Here is a 22,689-nt window from a genome sequence, read left to right as displayed (position 1 = left end):
GTGACATGTATATGTATGCAAATAGACGGGTACAGTGACATGTATATATGTGCAAATAGACGGGTACAATGACATGTATACGTGTGCAAATAGACGGGTGCAGTGGCATGTATATGTGTGCAAATAGGCAGGTACAGTGACATGTATATGTGTGCAAATAGACGGTTACATTGGCATGTATATGTGTGCAAATAGACGGTTACAGTGGCATGTATATGTGTGCAAATAGGCTGATACAGTGACATGTATATGTGTGCAAATAGACGGGTACAGTGGCATGTATGTGTGTGCAAATAGGCGGGTACAGTGGCATGTATGTGTGTGCAAATAGGCGGGTACAGTGGCATGTATGTGTGTGCAAATAGGCTGGTACAGTGACATGTATATGTGTGCAAATAGACGGGTACAGTGACATGTGTATTTGTGCAAATAGGCTGGTACAGTGAGATTTATATGTGTGCAAATAGACGGGTACAGTGGCATGTATATGTGTTCAAATAGACGGGTGCAATGACATGTATATGTGTGCAATAGGCGGGTACAGTGACATGTATGTTTGTGCAAATAGACGGGTGCAGTGGGATGTATATGTGTGCAAATAGACGTGTACAGTGACATGTATATGTGTGCAAATAGACGGGTGCAATGGCATGTATATGTGTGCAATAGGCGGGTACAGTGGCATGTATGTGTGTGCAAATAGGCTGGTACAGTCAAATGTGTAGGTGCGCAAATGGGCGGGTACAGTGACATGCAAGAGCAAGTAAAAAGGTATAGTTGCCTGTAATTGAAGCAATGTAGACAAGTACATTGGCGTAGATAAATAGACACACAGTAAATTGTAAAAAAATAGTTTTGTTAAACTGCTATTTAGATTTGAGATCCTTGCTTTATCCAAATCAATACATCTCCCAATGGATCAGAAGAAGACAGAACTCACAGTGACATCTTACATTTAGGTATTCCTCAGTTTAGGGGGAAGGACAAAATAATATATTCTGCCATATAACACTTGTGAGAAAATGAAACTAAGGATTTAATAATTTTAAAAATGTATTCCATTTGGGAATCGAACACGGGTTTTCGGCGAGACGAGTGAACACTTTAACCACTAGGCTACCCAACCGCCCCTGCCCATGTAGTTCTCATCTAGGAAATGTTCGTTTCAAAGATGCTGACCACTTATTTCAGTTGATGGTGGTGAGACTGAATGGGTGCCCTGGGTCAACAGATCCTGCTCGGCAACCTGCGGTAAGGGGGCAACTAGGACTACGGACAGACACCGGAACTGCACCAATCCGGAACCGAAGAATGGAGGTCGCGCCTGTGTACTCCACCTGTATGAATCTAAAGTGGTGAACTGTGGACTAGGGGATTGTCCGTCAACGGGTGAGGGGCTGTTTTATGTATTTCTTTGTTTAATGTTATTCGCAGATTTAGTCCCCTTATCCAAGCAAGGACCCTTCGGTCGTGGGTTCACAGCCTTGCCATATTTGTTATCCTTACCCCTGTCCTTCACCCAAAATATTTCTACTGCTAACTTTTCGGTAAATATGGTGGTGTTTGTAAAGGTTTCACAGAATATAATATAAACATTGCCAACTCTGACCCCAACTTTTCTGTGCAATAGCCTGGCATGATGTTTTGACAAGTGACATATTGTAGGTTTAACAAGTTTAATACATGTAATATTGTTTTGATAAGTGGCAGATTGTTGTTTTGACAAGTGACAAATTGTTGTTTCGACAAGTGGCATACTGTTGTTTTGACGAGTGACATATTGTTGTTTGACAAGTTATATATTGTTGTTTTCACAAGTGACATATTGTTGTTTTGACATGTGACATATTGTTTTGACAAGTGACATATTGTTGTTTTAACAAGTGACATATTGTTGTTTTAACAAGTGACAAATTGTTGTTTTGACAAGTGGCATATTCTTGTTTTGACAAGTGACATATTTTTGTTTTGACAAGTGGAATATTGTTGTTTTGACAAGTGACATATTGTTGTTTTGACAAGTGGCATAGTGTTGTTTAGACGAGTGGCATAGTGTTGTTTTGACAAGTGGTATATTCTTGATTTTACAAGTGGCATATTATTGTTTTGTTGTTTTGACAAGTGGCATATTGTTGGTTTGACAAGTGACATATTCTTGTTTTGACAAATAGCATAATGTTGTTTTCACAAGTGTCATCTTCTTGTTTTGACAAGTGGAATATTGTTTTGACAAGTGACATATTGTTGTTTTAACAAGTGACATATTGTTGTTTTGACAAGTGGAATATTGTTGTTATGACAAGTGGCATATCTTGTTTTTGACAAGTGACACATTGATGTTTTGACAAGTGGCATAGTGTTGTTTTGACAAGTGGAATATTGTTGTTTTGACAAGTGACATATTGTTGTTTTGACAAGTGGCATAGTGTTGTTTAGACGAGTGGCATATTGTTGTTTTGACAAGTGGTATATTGTTGTTTTTACGAGTGGCATATTATTGTTTTGTTGTTTTGACAAGTGGCATATTGTTGGTTTGACAAGTGACATATTCTTGTTTTGACAAATAGCATATTGTTGTTTTTACAAGTGGCATATTCTTGTTTTGACAAGTGACAATTTGTTGTTTTGCAAGTGGCATATTATAGTTTTGGCACGTGGCTATAGTTCTTTTGACTTGTTGCATATTGTTGTTTTTGCAAGTGGCATACATACTGTTGTTTTGACTATTGACACATTCTGTGTTTAGGAAAAAACTCTTCTTTCACACTGGAGAGAGACGGTTTGTACATTGGTCTGATCGCCGCTATCATCGCTATCGGCGTCTGCCTCATCATCATCATTGTCGCCTGTTGCTTGTGGAACTGCAGAAAAGAGTGAGTAGACCTTTCACCCGATAACCTCTTTCAGCTGTGTCAAATATTTGTCGCGTGTGTTAGCTGTGTTCATATGTATATTCACGTGGAGTTTTCTTTTGCAAAATTGAGCAGATCAGGGTCTGGTTGGGTTGGGTTGGATTTGTCTAAAGTTGGTTGGGGCGAGGGTAGTGGGGTAGAGAGGTTTGTGTAAGACTTGGCGTTATATTTAACTCATATGAACGACATTTCCATTTCATATAAACTGTATGTCCCGATTGGAAAAATATTTACTTGTCCGTAGATTTGAAACAAATATTTCAGGAGGAACATACATATAAACTTGATATGGAATAAGAACGAGTTTTGTATCCCATATATATTATCAACAGTGATTTTGACCAATTATCAGAAAAAGTACATAATGCTTATGTGTCCATATAATAAGAGTGCATTGCGTAAAGATACATTATGTGCAAAATGTAAACATAGATCCGTCATCCGATTTATCAAAACACCCGTAGAGACCGCTACATTATTTTGGAAATTAACGCTTTTGGCCATTGTGTTCTTTCACTGCATAATCGCCTACCGTGCTGTATAAAATCGATGCAACAACGCGTTGTACGTTGAAATGACAAGTGATTTGACTTGCCGTCGCGAGTTTACAACTTGGCTGCTTCGTCTGAACTGGTGAGTTCGACTCCCGTCAGGTTGGTGTGTTCGTAGTGCGCGCTAGTTCGAAATGAGCAAGGAGCAGACAGATATGTTAGTACAACAAGCACAATTTAGAAAACGTCAGGATTGCGGGTGGTTATCGTCATTTTTATTTTCGAAATAGTGAATTTTCATTGCTGAAGATCAACCAGCGGCGGCGTTTGTCATGCATAAATGATTGCATGTAGAAAATACTTAAAAAGTTGATTGGGGAGCCAGTTTACATATCTGACGGGATTACCAACATGATAGGCAAAATATGATTTGGGTGGTATTACAATCTCATCAGCAAGTTTGGGTTACCTAGACAAATGTTTTAGATTTTTTTTGTGAAAAACGAGCGCTGTATGGAGTCAGATTACATTGTAATCCGAGATCCTTCATACTTTAGTTCTTGTCATCTATTCTACATAAAACCACACAATATATTCGTCTATATTGAATTTGTATACATGGATTTTCAAAGGCCAGATTTATCCTCTTTGTTAGGCTATGTTTCTTTCAAATTCTTTGAGAGGCATTTAGTAGCTGGAGTACTAATTAAGGATAGGATATATGGATGAACAACTTCTTTATTACAATTTGAAGCGACGTTTCGGTGTATAGTCTGGAAGGAAATTTAAGGTACCGACGTTTACTACAATATCTGAAAAACTTTCGGACCTACTCCAGTCAAAGTTGGTATGAGATTATTAAACAATCATACATAACTGGATATTACATTTAAAGACAACCGGTGCATGAATAAAAAAGCTGTCTATTTAGCTATCACTATATTTCATCAACAACCAGACCTGTTCGTCACGGGTTGCATAATGCTACCCCATCGTCACAGGGCCATGTGACACAGTTGAACCAATCAACTCAACTCGAAAGGTTGCACGGGAATCACGCACCTTTCGAGTTGAGTTGATTGGTTCAACTGTGTCACATGGCCCTGTGACGCAGGGGTAGCATTATGCAACCCGTGACAAACAGGTTTGGTTGTCGATGAAATATAGTGATAGCTAAATAGACAGCTTTTTTATAGGTTCTATTGGACTATATGTTCTAACACCTTTATCAAGCAAGTGATCACCGAAACGTCGCTCCTTATTGTAATAAGGACGTTGTTCATCCATATATCTTATCCTTAGTTATGTTTCGTCCAGTATATTGTAATTCTAAGAGAAACTGTTTTTACACATATCTACACCTAGAACAACTGATGTGTTTATCATGCAAATACATCATATATGCACTTTGTTTCAATGAATAAACTTATATAATAATCTTATAACGTTAAAGAAACTTTGGAATTTTCTTACGAAGTTCACCTATTAGTCAGTCAAACCAATGCAAGTGTTATGACACATGTTTTCCATTAACGTTCGATATTCTACCAGTGTACGTTACACCGCTTGAGTGTCAATATTCTTTACGCCATTTTGTAAGTTTTCAACCCTCCGTGGAGTGTCGGATAGAGACCAGCGCTTCATGCACAGCACCACTAAACCCCAACTCCAGTCCGCACTCGTCACCTTCACACAAATAATCTACCCTCATATCTCTGTTTCTTTCCCTTTTCTGTTGCAGACCGTTACCCAAGAAAAATGACAACTGTATGTCTGTTTCATGATTAAGTAACTATGTACTCGGCTTATGTAACCTGATATATCAACATGCATTTGCGTTTAATTGCACAACAAACTTTATCTGATTTCAGAACCACCACATCAAAAGTGAAAACAAAAGCTAAACATGAGCTTCTGAAAATATATCATTTGGACAAAGACGGGTTTTAGTTCAATGATTAGACCAGAGAAGGTATTCGTAGCTCGGCTACATAGGGCTCGCATATATCTACCAAACACCTACAGGCGACTTCCGTTAGGTCAATACACAATGACGTTTATCAAATACTCTGTACATAACGCTGAGATTAAGCTAACAAAATGGACAAAGGGTGGGGAATGTAATTACCTTTCTGGTGACATTTATCTTGACTTTCTTGTGACAAACTGTTCCCCATTGCTTATAAATTGGCATCCTCCCTTTCGCAAGTAGGAATTGGGGACATGTTATTTTTGTTGTACGTCGTTAACATGACCGGATTGCTAGATTGGTCAGGCTATCCGTGATAACGCCTACTCAGGTTGGAATAGGTGCTGACAATGTGAGACTTGTTTCCGTGTGTATCCCGCTCCATGTTATCACGAGCTTCCAGACAATGTCTTTCCTTTTCCGGGGACCCACAGCACACTTTCGTCAGGTCATACAACTCATTTCTTAGCTATGTCATGAGGCTTAATTGTTCAATGCATTTTCGGGACAGTATTTATAAATCCCTAACAGATTGATAAATATATTATCGGGCATAGAACCTATGGAATCGGAATTTATCTGAGTTTTTGTTTGCTATGGAGATGCTAGCCTTGTTGAAAGGTTTCTTTGGGTTGGTTGATTTGATATAACGGAATTCGCCTGGAGAACAGCTATTACATTACTACTACACGAAACTGTTACACGATGCAATGCATATTGTCATAATTGTATTACTAATCTAATTATCAATAGTGGTAACCGTTAATAGTTGACGCTGACAGCATGACACAGTGTCCCCTCCCCGTTATTTAAGAAGTAGTATTGCACCGCGTCTAACACGGTATCCTGAATAAACTGCGATATCGCACAGTGCCCTTTCCACATTATTACGTAAAGTATTGCTGTATGTTGGTATAATACAATACACTGCTCAACCTCTGCCAGAGAAACACTCCAGTTCATACAGTCTGATGAGGATTCATACGTACATTCGTGCTGCTTTCAGTTCTCAAATGTAATAACAAAGAATATATTTGTCACAAAAGTTTCAACTCTCAAGATTATGTGTTACAACTATTACTCCTAGGTTAAACAGTCTTTATCTTTCATTGTTAACCATTCACACAACATAACAAACAGATGATATTATTAGTGAGTGAGTTTCGTGTAACGCCACTTTTAACACTATTCCAGTTATATCACTGCGTGTCAGCTTAATGTGGGAGGAAAGCCCAAAGTGATGCAGGTCTCAGACGTTTACCACTTCGGTGAAACCCACGAGTACGGGTATGGTGCTGACAAACCTAGAAACATAATCGGGGCGAACCGGGATTCGAACCCACAATCATAGGATTATGGCGTGCCCAAGGGACGCAACTCGGCATAGCGAATTGCGGCGCCTTAGACGACTGGGCCACCCTTGCCCCCGATGATATTATTATGCTTTATGACAAAGTGTAACAGAATCATCCGTGTCGGTAAATATAGCAATTAGATGTATATCGCATTTATCGTTTTTGTTTTAAAAATAGACAAATGTGTCGAAATATATATGTAAACATCATGAACATATTTGCTTGAGCATTCATCTTCTTTTCTAGTTGTAGAGTGGACGAGTTCACTCCTTTTGATTTCAACACAATATCACCGATTCATAAACCACGCCCATAACAATGATATAGCATTCGACCGATTAGAAACACTGACATGTGTACAAGGGGTTTCAATCCCAGTTATGACATACATGGACCGGTAGTTAATGACGCATACTAACAGCAATATCACCTATGCCATCTAACAAGCCAGTCGTCTCATGCATGCAAATGTGTTCTTGGTGATGGTCACAGATAAGGTGTATATTGGTTTGACCAGTGATAAGGGGTATATTGGTGTTGGTCAGTGAGAAGGGTATATTGGTGTTGACCAGTGATTAGGGTCAGTAAGAAGGATGTATTGCTGTTGGCCCGTGATTAGGGGTATATTGGTGTTGACAAGTGATTAGGGGTATATTGGTGTTGGTCAGTGAGATGGGTATATTGCTGTTGGCCCGTGATTAGGGGTGTATTGGTGTTGGTCAGTGATTAGGGGTATATTGGTGTTGGTCAGTGAGAAGGGTATATTGCTGTTGACCCGTGATTAGGGGTATATTGGTGTTGGTCAGTGAGAAGGGTATATTGCTGTTGGCCCGTGATTAGGGGTATATTGGTGTTGGTCAGCGATGAGGGGTATATTGGTGTTGGACAGCGATGAGGGGTATATGTATATTTGTCAGTGATATAAGGGGCATAATGGCGTTGTGCAGTGATTAGTTGTATATTGCTGTTGACCTGGGACTAGGGGTGTATTGGTGTTGGTCATCGATGAGGGGTATATTGCTGTTGGCCCGTGATTAGGGGTATATTGGTGTTGGACAGCGATGAGGGGTATATGTATATTTGTCAGTGATATAAGGGGCATAATGGCGTTGGGCAGTGATTAGTTATATAGTGCTGTTGACCTGGGACGAGGGGTGTATTGGTGTTGGTCAATGATGAGGGTTTATAGGTGTTGGCCAGTGATTAGTTGTATATTGGTGTTGGCCTGGGATTAGGAGTGTATTGGTGTTGGTCAATGATGAGGGCTTATAGGTGTTGGCCAGTGACAAGTTGTATATAGGTGTTGGCCAGTGATAAGTTGTATATAGGTATTTGCCAGTGATTAGGGGTATACTGGTGTTGGGACGCGATGAGGGATATGTGTGTATTTGTCAGTGATAAGAGGCATACTGGTGTTGGTCAGTAATGAGCTGTATGTTGGTGTTGCACAGTGATTAGGGGTTATTGGTGTTGCACAGTTACAGTTTATATGGGTGTTTACAGTTATCAAGAGTATATTGGTGTTGGCAAGATGTTGGATTAGGTGTGTTGAATTTGAGGTGTATAGATGTTTGCTAGTTATTAGGGTGTATTACTATATTAGTGTTGGCTAGTGAAACGGGAAGTATTGGTGTTTCCAGTGATAATTGTATTTGATTGTTGGTCTTCAGGGGCAAATTGTTCAAAGCCGATTTTATTTTTGCTATGTGTGTTGTCACATGACCTCGATTGGGAGTCTTTGTTTCCTTTGGTATCCTCACTTTCAAAGGTGACATACAAATATAATGTCATTTGCAAAATGAATATAAACGTGTTCCCACCATGCCATTTAGAAACTGGTCAAATGTAACAAATGTTATATTTGGGGTAACACTTTCTCAGTAAAGTTCAGATTCTAGTACTAAAATAACATTTGGATATATATGTGTTTTGTCTTTAAAAATGCCTTGATAAAATGTATGTGGCTGATAACAGCACGAAGCTGATATCAAGACACATTCAACATGTTAACGTCTAATCCTGCATGTGTCTTCACAAGTACATGTATATCACGCCTTTGTGTTTTGTTGTATGTCCGACACATATCTTTCCAGAGTTTACAAATTTACTTCTACACCTGTGTTTTGCAGGAATACAGAACGTGATCATGTGTGTCTTTCTTAAACAGCTGTATCTCTATGTATTATCTCCCATTGTGGCAACGTCTTTTGCTCCCATTGTGGCAATTGGTATCTCCCATTGTTGCAACGTGTTATCTCCCATTGTTGCAACGTGTTTTCTCCCATTGTGGCAACGTGTTATCTCCCATCGTTGCAACGTGTTATATCCCATTGTGACAACGTGATGTCTCCCATTGTGACAACGTGTTATCTTCCTTTGTGGCAACGTGTTATATCCCATTGTGACAACGTGTTATCTTCCATTGTTGCAACGTGTTATCTCCCATTGTTGCAACGTGTTATCTCCCATTGTGGCAACGTGTTATCTCCCATTGTGGCAACGTGTTATCTCCCATTGTTGCAACGTGTTTTCTCCCATTGTGGCAACGTGTTATCTCCCATTGTTGCAACGTGTTATCTCCCATTATGGCAACGCGTTACCTTCCATTGTTTCAACGTATTATCTCCCATTGTTGCAACGGGTTATCTCCCATTGTTGCAACGTGTTATCTCCCATTGTTGCAACGTGTTATCTCCCATTATGGCAACGTGTTATCTCCCATTGTGGCAACGTGTTATCTCAAACTGTGGCAATAGTCATCTCACATTATGACAATGTATTATCTCCCATTGTGTATATCTCACACTGTGGCAACAAGTTTACTCACATTGTTACAATTGCTATATCGCATAATGGCAACATGTTTTCTCACATCGTAACCTTTGGTTTGAACTTCGTAACTCTCGTTTCAGTGCCAAAGCCCATCACTACGCAGATAAGATGAATTCTTTTGAACTTGAGAGTATTTCCCGAAGCCAGCCAGACTATGTTCCCAGAGGGAAATATATGGACCCCAGTTTCAATGGCGCAGTGAGATCATGAGGTGACATCGTATGCAGCACATAGAGGGTTCCTTTGACGAGGACTATAGACAACGAATTAAAATCATTTGCTTCTTCAGTGAATATGTTCTGAATATGTTACCTGCTGGTCATTGCTTATCACATATCATAGGAGCCTCGGTGACACACTTCACGAGGAGAAGCAGATGTAAGCTGGCAACAGGGTGTATGTGCATCACGTGAGGTCGGACGCTGCCTATTTACTTTCTCACCAAAGTTGGTAAATGAGTTCAGACAGTGGGATAAAGACAGTGTGAGCTACGATATTATTTATGATAAATATCAGTTGAATGTAACGACAGGTTACAGCTACATGCATTTTTATGATTAATACATCAATATGTCGGTACATATGTTTTGTGTTCATTATCATTTTGCTATTGTCCTGTAAAACCCTGCGGGTGTCACACGTCACTCTTGTCACTTGTCATATGGGTCACTAGTTGGTCACATTAGTTACAACCTGGTCATATGTGTGATGTTTTGTGTTGGTTACAAGTTGGACACAGACAACGCAGCCATTATTTGGATTGTACAGTCACAGGCCGCACGTTAAATATATCAAAGCAAGATAATCTTGATCATCCGCCGAAACAAATTCCATTTGGCACAAAGGACAAAATAGTTGTGAAAATTATGTGAATGGTCCACTGAAAATCGTAAAAGTACGTGTGTGTGTGACAAAATAGAAACACGTTATACACGTGATTCAGGATATGCATTTGACTATTGGAAAGGAACGTGTCTCTAATACAGGGTGGAATAGAATGTGTCTCTAATACAGGTTATGCCTCTAACCAACGGAACACGTGATACAGAATCTGCCTCTAACCAACGGAACACGTGATACAGGATCTGACTCTAACCAACGGAACACGTGATACAGGATCTGCCTCTAACCAATGGAACACGTGATACAGGATCTGCCTCTAACCAACGGAACACGTGATACAGGATCTCCCTCTAACCAACGGAACACGTGATACAGGATCTGCCTCTAACCAATGGAACACGCCCTACAGGATCTGCCTCTAACCAACGGAACGCGCGATACAGAAAGTGTCTCTGACTTTTAGAAACTAAACGTTATACCAAACGTTATACAGGATGTTCCTGTGACCAATGGAAACTCGTAATACTACGTTCTTCTGACCAATGGAAACACGTTATACAGGATGTTCCTGTGGCGAATGGAAGCACGTGACACAGAATGTTCATCTGACCAATGGAAACACTTGAAACCAGATGTGCCTCTGACCAATTGAAACACGTATTACAGGATGTAACTATGACCAACAATACCCTTCTGTTTTCCTTCTGTCCATCCTGGACAGGACGCTATATATTTGCAGCCTTCCGAGACGTGTTACACACCTTATTCGCCATGTTAATGTTAGACATGAATAATGTCTGTCTGCCTGAAAAATATTGGATCAATGTCGTATGTGGATTTTTATATACTTGCTATATATAGAATTTGTTGTCATTGTAGAACTGCATACAGAATATTTTCATTTATGTCCTTTTTAAATATTTTCATTTTTACGTAGAGTGTGAATGCGATTGATGGATGGTATTGCTTGTTAATACATATGTAAATTATATTTATGCTACCATATTTATAAAATCTTTAATTCAATTGGTGTTATAATTTTAAAACGCAACCGATCTACAGCAGAAGACTAAATGATAAATGTTTCAGTGTACCAAAAGCGAATCTGATCTTGAAGCTTCTTTGACTGCGTTAATTTAACGCTGTTAGAATTGGCCTTCAGCAACCCTAGCTTGTTTTTAGAGGCGACTAATGTGATCAGGTGGTCAAGCTCGCTGACTTGGTTGATGCATGTCATCGTATCCCAATTGCGTAGAACGTTGCTCATAATGTCAATCACTGGATTGTCTGGTCCAGGCCTATATAGCTGGACGATTGATGAGTGTGGCCTCAAACAACAAACAAACAAACAGTCCGTGAGTGCCTTCAGCCTGCGTGTGCAATAAACAGGCCTACTTTTGAACCGGCATGCTTACAAATACCTGTCTTTTATTGGCATTATGTTTTGGGGTAAATATATTTGATGGTTTGCAGTTTTGTTGGAGGTTATCTATTTGGTTTTCGTTTAGGTAGTTGAAAATTCGTTGAGATATTGGAGTAAGTAAAGGGTGCTTCCTAGTTAGAGCCTGGATACGAGGGCGGATATTTTCGTTTATGAGGTTTTGGATGAGAGGGTTTGATTGGGACGAGGCCCAGAAATTAAGGGTTAAGTGTTGCCTACGTAGGTTTAGTGGCATTTCTCCTGTTAAGGCCTGAAGTGAAGTGAGAGAGGTGCCATGTTGGGAACGTGTGACTATTTTAAGAGCTTGGTATTGGATTAAGTCTAGTTTTTTGGTTAGGTTATTGCTAAGCGTATCATAGATCGCACATCCGTAATCTAATTTTGACCTAATTAGTGATGTGTAGAGAGAGAGTAGAGTATCTTTGGAGGCCCCCCAAATCCCCAAAATAGACACATCTCTGGCAAACTCAATAAACAAACAAACCGATCCAAACATAGCTAAATCCACCACACTAGCTTACATACACGAAAACTGGCCAAATTGGTGCCACATCTACACAGACGGATCCGATCACAAATCGCACTGGTTTCGGAGTCCACATAGCACAACCAAATAGGAACACTCAGTCTTATCGACTCCCAAACAACCAATCCATCTTCACTGCAGAGTTAATGGGCATAGCATCCGCCCTCCATAACCAACATGCTAAAAAACATAAAAAAATCCTAATACTCACAGACTCACTAAGTGGACTACAGGCCCTCCAAAATAAAAACACCAAAAAACCGCCCTAAACTCATTAACCAAATACTCAAAAGCGCAAATAACTTAACAGAGGCAGGCAAACAAATAGCATTTATCTGGATCCCAGCCCACGTAGGAATATATGGAAACGAAAACGCCGATCAAGCCGCCAAAAAATCCCTCAAAATTCCTGAAATAAGCCTTAATCTACCAATATCTAAAGCAGAGATCAAAAGCATTAACAAACGTAAAATCACCCAAAAATGGCATAAGACATACCTAAAAACAAACACACAGATAATCAAAATCCTCAAAAAACCTCTAACCAAACCTAAAATCCTCCATCCATCCAAGAAAATTGATAGAATAATCACCAAACTCCAAACAGGTCACACTAAACTAAACAGTCAACTCTTAAAAATAAAAAAACACGCAACCGGAAAATGCCCACACTGCCCACACCTGGAAACAATAGAACATGCACTCTTACACTGCACGCACTACCAAACCCACCGAGCAACACTCCAAACAAATCTAAAACTAGATAAAGCCATAACCCTAGAATCAATCCTAAATCCACATAACAATATAGAAAAATTTAAAGCACTAGGCGTATACTTAACTAAAACCAATCTAATGATCCGCATCTAAAAACACTCAACCACACCACATAAACAAACAAACACACACCAACACACTCCCTTAGTACACTACCACACCCCTAGGCATGCATTCCAAATTTCAAAATCTCCAAAACTTATATAAGCAACCACTAAAACCCCCCTCTGGTTGCAACACCTTTATTTTCCCTTCAAAACCACGCTAAATGGCCCGACCGGGCCCGTGTGCGAAATACGCTCCAGTCGGAAAGCGCACGTTAAATCTCCAAACGTAAGTAAGTAAGTAAGTAAAGGCATTATGTTATACTTTATAGGGCTAAACTTTAGCGTCAGTATAGTGACCGCATACTCATGCAATTATTTAAAGGGCATAACATGCAGGAAAGAGTATGTAATAAATCCACTACGTTGGCTACTTTGTTAAATACAGTGTATTATTATAATTATATTAAGTTTTGAAATTCCGACGTAAACTTTGTAAATAATGAAATATCCATCGAATTATGTAACTTGACATACAGTAAATGTGGGTCAAATAAGAATTGACATTCACTTTGTGTGAGTTCATTGGAGTATGAACCTTTATATACTGAGGGCCAAACTGTATGAACGTCGGAGCTTTATATCACTATTTTTATCACTATCTATACACAGTTCATGTTTACACTGACAGCCACACAACAACTAGCTGTATCGCGGATCGAGTCGATACTACAATAGTTTAGATGTGCATTTCTTCGTTTTGTTCATTGGGATGGATCGTAGAGAGGATATTCGTGAACAGCCATGCAGTCAAACTCTCTGGTGTGGTGTATGCTGAAAGGCTGAGTTAAAGATCAATGCAAGGTGTCTAAATGTTCAGAAAGAACGCTTCCCGTATGTATTCGTGCTTGGGGTTCCCCCCAGGAATGTGGAAGTAGTCAGTGTTTACGTCATTTCAAGAACACCGTCTCGTGAAAAACGGATGAACGTCAAAATGTGTCCAATGGAAAAGCTGTATATAGTGTAAACAAATAAAAAATATAAATGAAACACCATCAATAGAGAATAACTAATCTCGATTATTCACCGAAACATATTACATTATGTGTAAAAGAAAAATTAGCGGTGAAAATTATAAGAACCGAAAATCAATGATGACATCAGGTGTTCGCGAAAAACGTGTCCTACCATACAGCTTTATCTTATAGTTAGAATCGTTCACACGTCATGACTTCCCGTTACATGCACTGCTGTCGTCACACCCGTTACATACACTGTTGTCGTCACACCCGTTAGAACCGCTACAAACACTGGTCATCACTTCCTGTTACATACACTTGTCATCACTTCCCGTTACAAACACTGGTCATCACTTCCCGTTACATACACGGGTCATCACTTCCCGTTACATACACTGGTCATCACTTCCCGTTACAAACACTGGTCATCACTTCCCGTTACATACACTGGTCATCACTTCCCGTTACATACACTGGTCATCACTTACCGTTACATACACTGGTCATCACTTCCCGTTACATACACTGGTCATCACTTCCCGTTACAAACACTGGTCATCACTTCCCGTTACATACACTGGTCATCACTTCCCGTTACAAACACTGGTCATCACTTCCCGTTACAAACACTGGTCATCACTTCCCGTTACATACACTGGTCATCACTTCCCGTTACATACACTGGTCATCACTTCCCGTTACATACACTGTTGTCGTCACACCCGTTACAACCGCTACAAACACTGTGGCCATCAAACCTGTTACTCCCGTAACATCTTAACTGCACCCATTGTTTCCTCTACATTCACCGGATGATAACTCTGTCAAACGGCTGAACGGTGATGTAGTCTAGTGGTGAAAGCATCGCCCGTTACGGAGGTTCGTTTCTTCATAGGAGGACCGTGTGTGGTATCCTTACACCAAGTTTACCGAGGCATTGCGGATTATCGTCTAAAGCTTCGTAAAATTTCACTCAAAAGTTTCCAAGAAGTCACACAATATCGTTGTGGCAGGCTTGGAAAATGATGAAGATGTAGTGAGAGATATCAGTGCACAATGAGTATCGGCTTACATTGGGCGTAAAAGCAAAATAGAAGTGAACATAAAATGAATGGATGACTGAAAATCACACGTTACCGCGGCAAGGGCGTTAACTTACTATAAAAGTCCAGATTCTATCCTTCCATTCCGGAGTTACATTTTGGCGGGACTAACGTGTCTATGCATAAACCAATCAAATAGAGAATCGAACTAGATAACTGGCTAGCAAACAACATGGATTTCAACGTGCAGATTTCGGTTTGACTGCAAGATTTGCAAAGCATCTGGTCCGTCAACTAGACGTCGACAGATATTTGGCAAATCTTTACACCTTTTTAATCAAGGTGCTCCAGTGAGTTGATGCACTTCGTGAGGTATTACAATATAGATCGATTATCGATTAGGTCGTCTTGACAGGGCGCCACCATTATGGCTGAAGCAAATGCCAGTGATACGACATGTGGAATCTGATTGGTAGGTTGGTGGGACATATACGGGACATAACTCGTAATAGCCACTGGTGGCGCTACGATCGCGACTGGAAATCCCAGCCTAGTTCGGCAAGGGTGGAAACTGGACTTTTGCAGTCAGTTAACGCCCTTGCTTCGGGAAGATGGGAAATCAGTGATAACACCAGATGTTCTCGAACACGGCAAGCATGTACTGCCCTATCTGTAGCACCGCCCACTGACACACACGACGGTGACACAATCGAGTCTTGACCCAACAATCCATTGATGGATCAGAAAATGAACTGACACGATACGGCGTTTACTGAGTTGTCGAAACGAAAAACAAAATCTTGATTTCTTTAATTACACTTGCCGTGTACAAGTGCAAAAATTCTGCTGCTTTTAAGTCAACAGAAACATTTAAGAAACATGTTGGGGGGTTTCAACACAGTGGTTATGTAGGTGGCAGGTTTAATGTCTCGGCCCTAACATTTCTTTTGTAGTTTACTCAACATAATTAATAGTGAGTGAGTTGGGTTTAACACCGCTTTAAACAGAATTCCAGTCATATCGCGGCGTGTCAGCTTAATGTGGGAGGAAAGCCCGAAGTGTTGCAGGTCTCAGACGTGTACCACTTCGGTGAAACCCACAAGCACGGGTATGGTGCTGACAAACCTAGAAACATAATCGGGGCGAACCGGGATTCGAACCCACAATCATAGTTTCTGACGTGCCCAAGGCACAGCGAATCGCGGCGACTTAGACGTTACAGCGATATCATAGCGATATCAGATCATTGAAAATCAGTACTGACACCAGATGTTACCGGAAAGGTCAAGCATGTCCTGATCTACCCTCAGCGTTATACTATTTGCAACATTTTTTCAACAAATTCAAACACGACCCAGGAAACTGTGCGGAAGTATTTATTATGCATTAGAAATGTCCAAACATTGAAAGTAGTACAATATCAATATTAAATAAAAAGTATAAATATACATGGTAATAACGGTAAATTTTACATTTCTTTTCCGAAAATGATAAAATGAACAAAATCTCAAGTAAGACACAGTGTTTCTTTCAATTGGTGAAGACAGTGAGATCATGAGTGGTTTGGGTTCTTTATACTCAATACAGCTGTAACGTCGGGAGTTGTCAGTGAAATGTAAAAATATATCAATATTCATATAACAAACTGGTAATAATTTAACAGAAATGCAATAACGTATTGTAAAACATACCGTTTATATGTTGCATATCAACAGAAACATTGGTTCCTTGTGTGAACTGCATCTGGTTCGGGTGAGGTTGACTTTAATCTTACTGGCATGTCAATAATGTACTTATTAGGAACTTAGCTAACTAATTGTGGCAAGGGTCTAGCCAAGACTAAAATACAATATCATCACTTGTACCAGATGGTTAAATCTTATAGGTGCGATAATTTCAGTGATACACCGGCAATATATTCTTCATGTACACGCTAGGATAAAGATGCAGTTATCTAAAACATAATACGTTGGCGGGACTAAACACGAAAATGTTAAAAACAAAACAATGAAACATCACACTTAGCATATGGATGCAGATTACAATATGGCACTAGTAGAGAGTTCGCTAGAATATTGACTTCCGGCTGTAATCACTGACTATAGGTATCCTTGTTGAAAGCACATGTGAACTGTACATGTGTTCAAAGCTTGTGTGAACAGGACAAGCTCAGCGGTTCCTTCAATACAGGTTGCCAGGGTCACACTTGTACAAGTTGATCTGAAAAAGAGAGTAAATGTTCAACATGATTTATTTACTCAATGACTCGATTTATTTTCTCATGAAGCTATTTAGTTCTAAACGCCAACGTCAGGCATTAATCGGTCCCGAACATCCACGAAAACACATTGCACAGAGCGTAAAAGGTAAACTAAACATGACATCAGTCACTGAAAATCACATCTTCCCGGGGCAAGGGAGTTAACTGACTTTAAAGTCCAGTTTCCACCCTTGCCGAACTAGGCTGGAATTATGGAGTTACATTTTGGTTGGGCTAACGAGACTGTGCATAGTCCAATCAAAATCGCGTAACGAACGAGACATCCGGTTCGTTAACAACAGGAATTTCAACGTGCAGATTTCGGTCGACTGCAGGATTTGCGAAGTATGGGTACCGCCATCTTGGCGTCAACAGATATTTTGTAAATTCTTCCATGCTTTTAATCCAGGTTCTCACTCGATTTGATGCACTTCGCGGGGTAAGACCCATTGTTTTACAATATAGATCTTAATAATCGAGCAGATCGTCTTGACTGAGCGCCGCCCGTTTGTGATAGGAGAGATGGAATCTGATTGGTTAATAGGAGGAACATAGAAGGAACATAACTCGTAATAGCCACTGGTGGCGCTACGATCGAGCCTGGAAATTCCAGCCTAGTTCGGCAAGGGTGGAAACTTGACTCTTATAGTCAGTTAAAATCAGTGATGACATCAGATGTTCGCGAAAAGGGTAAGCAGGGCCTCTTTTGCCAGTACCTGATATTTTCATGCTAGTGGAAGTTGGATGTAGGTAGATCGTTGTTAATGTTATCGGTGTCCTTTACCTCTGTGATACGATTCCATTAAATTTACAAATGATCATTGTATTGTTGACGAATATTTTAGATAAGTTATTATCTGCAATATTTACCCGGTCAATGGATCAGTTTGCACTCTAATTTAATTCTGATCTCCCTGGGGAGTATACTTATGAGGTGCTAGAAGCTTAACCATGATTATCTCATGTCATTGTACCGGGAACCCAAACACATTCTTCGCGACCAATGCTGCTTCAACTCGGCTGAATTGACATAGGGGTGAATTTATCATGAAACTCATTTACAGAAGTCCCATTTGTTAACGACTCATGTATTATCTTCGCTGAACAAAAGTATCCATATTTCAGATGTAAGTCAAATGGGTAAGTCCCTCTCACGGGGTAAGGCAATGGCTATTGCGTATTAATCCCTTCGGCATTATGAGTGAGTGAGTCAGTGAGGATGGTTTTACGCCGCTTTTAGCAATATTCCAGCAATATCACGGCGGGGGACACTGGAAATGGGCTTCACACATTGTACCCATGTGGGGAATGGAACCCGAGTCAACGCTTTAACCACTATGCTACCCAACCGACCCTTTAGGCATTTTGTAGGCTAACGTAACAGTTAATTTGATATATAACTTATTATAATTTCAAGAGTGAATATGGTCTCCATCATAAGTTAAAAATGACTTGACAGTAGAGCACTTCTGAACATTATTGACCATGGCTCACTTGAACAGATCGATATTAACACTATAACAAATCAACTTGCTTCACTAGAAATACCTAGAATAGTTGTAGCGATACGATCGCTTTGCGCAAGTGGGCCAAGGCGTAATTTTCTCAGCTGAAGCTAAGGTGCATGCAGATGCACAGCTGACGTAGCGAAGTCGTCCCTGTGGCTACCTACCTCATCCAGCTGACCATCGAACGCTGTAAGCACTGACCCATCAGATCCGAAGGTCAAGCCGCACGCCACTAAGTCCACCTTCGGCGCTGCAGAAAACAATGAGGATTATGTTTTAATAAAACAACGACAGTGAAACCCTTAGAATCCAGAAGATCGGTGTCAAGGACTCTCCCTATATAATTGCAACTGTCGTACATCTTGTCCCAACATGGAAGACTGACGTACTGTAAACAGCTTTATTTCTGCGCCGTTAAAATATTGCGAATACCACGCCAAAGACAATACTGCGACGAGATATTTTTGCGAGTTGCCGTGTTGAGATGACCCCTCGCATACCAAACAATAGACAGCTTCTCTCCGAAACTAGTTTTTCTGAGTTGGCCGGAAAGTTGACCGAAAGAGATTGCGACTAATTATCAAATACGATAACTGACTCAACTCAGTGTCATGTCATGTGTGGACAAAATTGCAAAGGACACTGACGCAATCAAGCGAGGTTGGAAGAAGGCAGGATAACTGTGAGGTAACAGTGACACTAACTGGTCTGTTTACACTGTCTTTTGTGATGTATTGTGTGACCATTCTGCATTCATTTGTGTTTTTAACTTATTGAGTAACTTGTAGTTCTGGTTGATGATTTCAACATTTGATGACGTGTTGCAATGAATAAAGTTTGTATGTATTATTTATACTTATTTTTGCGTTTTTAATTTTTGCGATTGAGTCTCGTTCGCAAAACTCGCAATAATAAAACGGTCGCAAAAAATTCCCTGTTTACAGATATACAAAGGTCATGATCCGTGACAATATTGTGTTCAACGGGAAATGTGCATGCACCGTCTGAATCAACGACTTTGTAGGGTTGTCATAAAAAACAACTAAAACATATTAACTCCCCTTGTTTAGGTATGTAGAGTCTAATCAAAGCATATACTAATCATCAAACAACATAATCTAGGTGTTGATTCTATGCCTAGGTCGGTATGACTGATTCTTCTGACAGACGTGGAACCACATGCGATGGTGCTTTTGCTGATATAAAAAGTTCCGATGCAATCTTATAACCGAGCTAAAACAGCTGCATCAAGACAACACCGACCCACTTACAAACAGCTGCATCTGGTAATCTTACAAACAGTTGCATCTGATCCACTTACAACCAGCTGTATATGATCCACTTACATACAGCTGTATCGGATCCACTTACCAAACAGATGTATCTGATCCACTTACCAAACAGATGTATCTAATCCACTTACAACAAGCTGCATCGGATCCACTTATAAACAGCTGTATCTGATCCACTTACAAACAAATGCAACTGATCCACTTACCAAACAGCTGCATATGATCCCCTTACAAACAGCTGCATATGATCCACTTACAAACAGCTGCATATGATCCACTTACAAACAGTAGCATCTGTTCCACTTACCAAACAGCTGGCCCATGACCTTGTAGTTGTCCTGCTTGATGACCCCTGTCAAGACTTTGCCGTTATACATGAAGGTGACGTCCTTCCATTGCGACGGAGCTAGACCCTGAAGTTATAGCCACACTCGTCAATATCCACATAATCGTATAATTCAGCCAAACTCTAAAACAATTAACGAATCATGTGATTCTGGATGAACGTTATTCATGAAATGCGACACAAGGAGCAATATTCAAGTCATAATAGAGATATGAACGTAATCGAGCCTTTGCAGTCAAACCAGTGACTGTTAGCTTCAGGGCAATAACAAACGAAACTCTGCCGAAGTGGGATGTCATTATGACTTACGTGTTACAGTTGTATGGTAAGACACTGTCAAGGCGTGATGTCATCATGGCTTACGTGTTACAGTTGTATAGTCAAACACTGTCGAGGTGGGATGCTATTGTGACTTACGTGTTACAGTTGTATAGTCAAACACTGTCGAGGTGGGATGTCATGATGACTAACGTGTTACAGTTGTTTAGTCAAACAATGTCGAGGTGGGATGTCATTGTGACTTACGTGTTACAGTTGTATAGTAAGACACTGTCGAAGCGGATGTTATTATGACGTGTTACAGTTGTATACTTAGACAATGTCACCACGGGATGTCATTATGACGTGGCACAGTTGTATACTTAGACAATGTCACCACGGGATGTCATTATGACCTGTTACAGTTGTATAGTAAGACAATGTCACCACGGGATGTCATTATGACCTGTTACAGTTGTATACTTAGACAATGTCACCACGGGATGTCATTATGACGTGTTACAATTGTATAGCAAGACAATGTCACCACGGGATGTCATTATGCCGTGGTACAGTTGTATACTAAGACAATGTCACCACGGGATGTCATTATGCCGTGGTACAGTTGTATACTAAGACAATGGCACCACGGGATGTCATTATGCCGTGGTACAGTTGTATACTAAGACAATGTCACCACGGGATGTCATTATGCCGTGGTACAGTTGTATAGTAAGACAATGTCACCACAGGATGTCATTATGACCTGTTACAGTTGTATACTTAGACAATGATACCACGGGATGTCATTATGACCTGTTACAGTTGTATAGTAAGACAATGTCACCACGGGATGTCATTATGCCGTGGTACAGTTGTATACTAAGACAATGTCACCACGGGATGTCATTATGCCGTGGTACAGTTGTATACTAAGACAATGGCACCACGGGATGTCATTATGCCGTGGTACAGTTGTATACTAAGACAATGTCACCACGGGATGTCATTATGACCTGTTACAGTTGTATACTTAGACAATGTCACCACGGGATGTCATTATGACGTGTTACAGTTGTATAGTAAGACAATGTCACCACGGGATGTCATTATGCCGTGGTACAGTTGTATACTAAGACAATGTCACCACGGGATGTCATTATGACCTGTTACAGTTGTATACTAAGACAATGTCACCACGGGATGTCATTATGCCGTGTTACAGTTGTATACTAAGACAATGTCACCACGGGATGTCATTATGACGTGTTACAGTTGTATACTTAGACAATGTCACCACGGGATGTCATTATGACGTGTTACAGTTGTATACTAAGACAATGTCACCACGGGATGTCATTATGACGTGTTACAGTTGTATAGTAAGACAATGTCACCACGGGATGTCATTATGACGTGTTACAGTTGTATACTAAGACAATGTCACCACGGGATGTCATTATGACCTGTAACAGTTGTATAGTAAGACAATGTCACCACGGGATGTCATTATGCCGTGGTACAGTTGTATACTAAGACAATGTCACCACGGGATGTCATTATGTCATGGTACAGTTGTATAGTAAGACAATGTCACCACGGGATGTCATTATGACCTGTTACAGTTGTATAGTAAGACAATGTCACCACGGGATGTCATTATGCCGTGGTACAGTTGTATACTAAGACAATGTCACCACGGGATGTCATTATGCCGTGGCACAGTTGTATACTAAGACAATGTCACCACGGGATGTCATTATGCCGTGGTAC

The 22,689-nt window shown here is 40.2% G+C and overlaps 2 protein-coding genes across 13 annotated transcripts in view; one reads left to right on the top strand and one right to left on the bottom strand.

The window, feature by feature from the left end:
• The window catches only part of LOC139466828 (SCO-spondin-like), a 33,941-nt gene extending 22,121 nt beyond the window's left edge, over nucleotides 1–11,820 (top strand). For 4 of the 6 annotated variants that reach the window (XM_071248532.1, XM_071248536.1, XM_071248534.1 and 1 more), the window contains 3 exons: nucleotides 1,192–1,389; nucleotides 2,747–2,873; nucleotides 9,640–11,820. In XM_071248532.1, the coding sequence (XP_071104633.1) occupies nucleotides 1,192–1,389; nucleotides 2,747–2,873; nucleotides 9,640–9,769 (455 nt within the window). In that variant the 3' untranslated portion in view covers nucleotides 9,770–11,820. Of the gene's footprint in view, nucleotides 1–1,191; nucleotides 1,390–2,746; nucleotides 2,874–5,144; nucleotides 5,171–5,274; nucleotides 5,376–9,639 lie in introns of all 6 variants that reach the window. The other 2 variants (XM_071248537.1, XM_071248533.1) reach the window with 2 other exon arrangements.
• Nucleotides 11,821–16,612: 4,792 nt separating this feature from the next.
• Nucleotides 16,613–22,689, bottom strand: part of LOC139466827 (SCO-spondin-like) — a 66,410-nt gene continuing 60,333 nt past the window's right edge. For all 7 annotated transcript variants that reach the window (XM_071248530.1, XM_071248529.1, XM_071248526.1 and 4 more), the window contains 3 exons: nucleotides 20,620–20,725; nucleotides 19,185–19,270; nucleotides 16,613–17,472 (listed from right to left, as the gene is read on the bottom strand). In XM_071248530.1, coding sequence (XP_071104631.1) covers nucleotides 17,434–17,472; nucleotides 19,185–19,270; nucleotides 20,620–20,725 — 231 coding nt within the window. In that variant the 3' untranslated portion in view covers nucleotides 16,613–17,433. The remainder of the gene's footprint in view (nucleotides 17,473–19,184; nucleotides 19,271–20,619; nucleotides 20,726–22,689) is intronic.

Source organism: Haliotis cracherodii, unplaced genomic scaffold (genome assembly GCF_022045235.1).
Source record: "Haliotis cracherodii isolate W230 unplaced genomic scaffold, xgHalCrac1.p SCAF_19, whole genome shotgun sequence".
Taxonomy (NCBI): domain Eukaryota; kingdom Metazoa; phylum Mollusca; class Gastropoda; order Lepetellida; family Haliotidae; genus Haliotis; species Haliotis cracherodii.
Note: the sequence above shows the minus strand (reverse complement) of the source record. Positions and strands in the feature narration are given on the sequence as shown.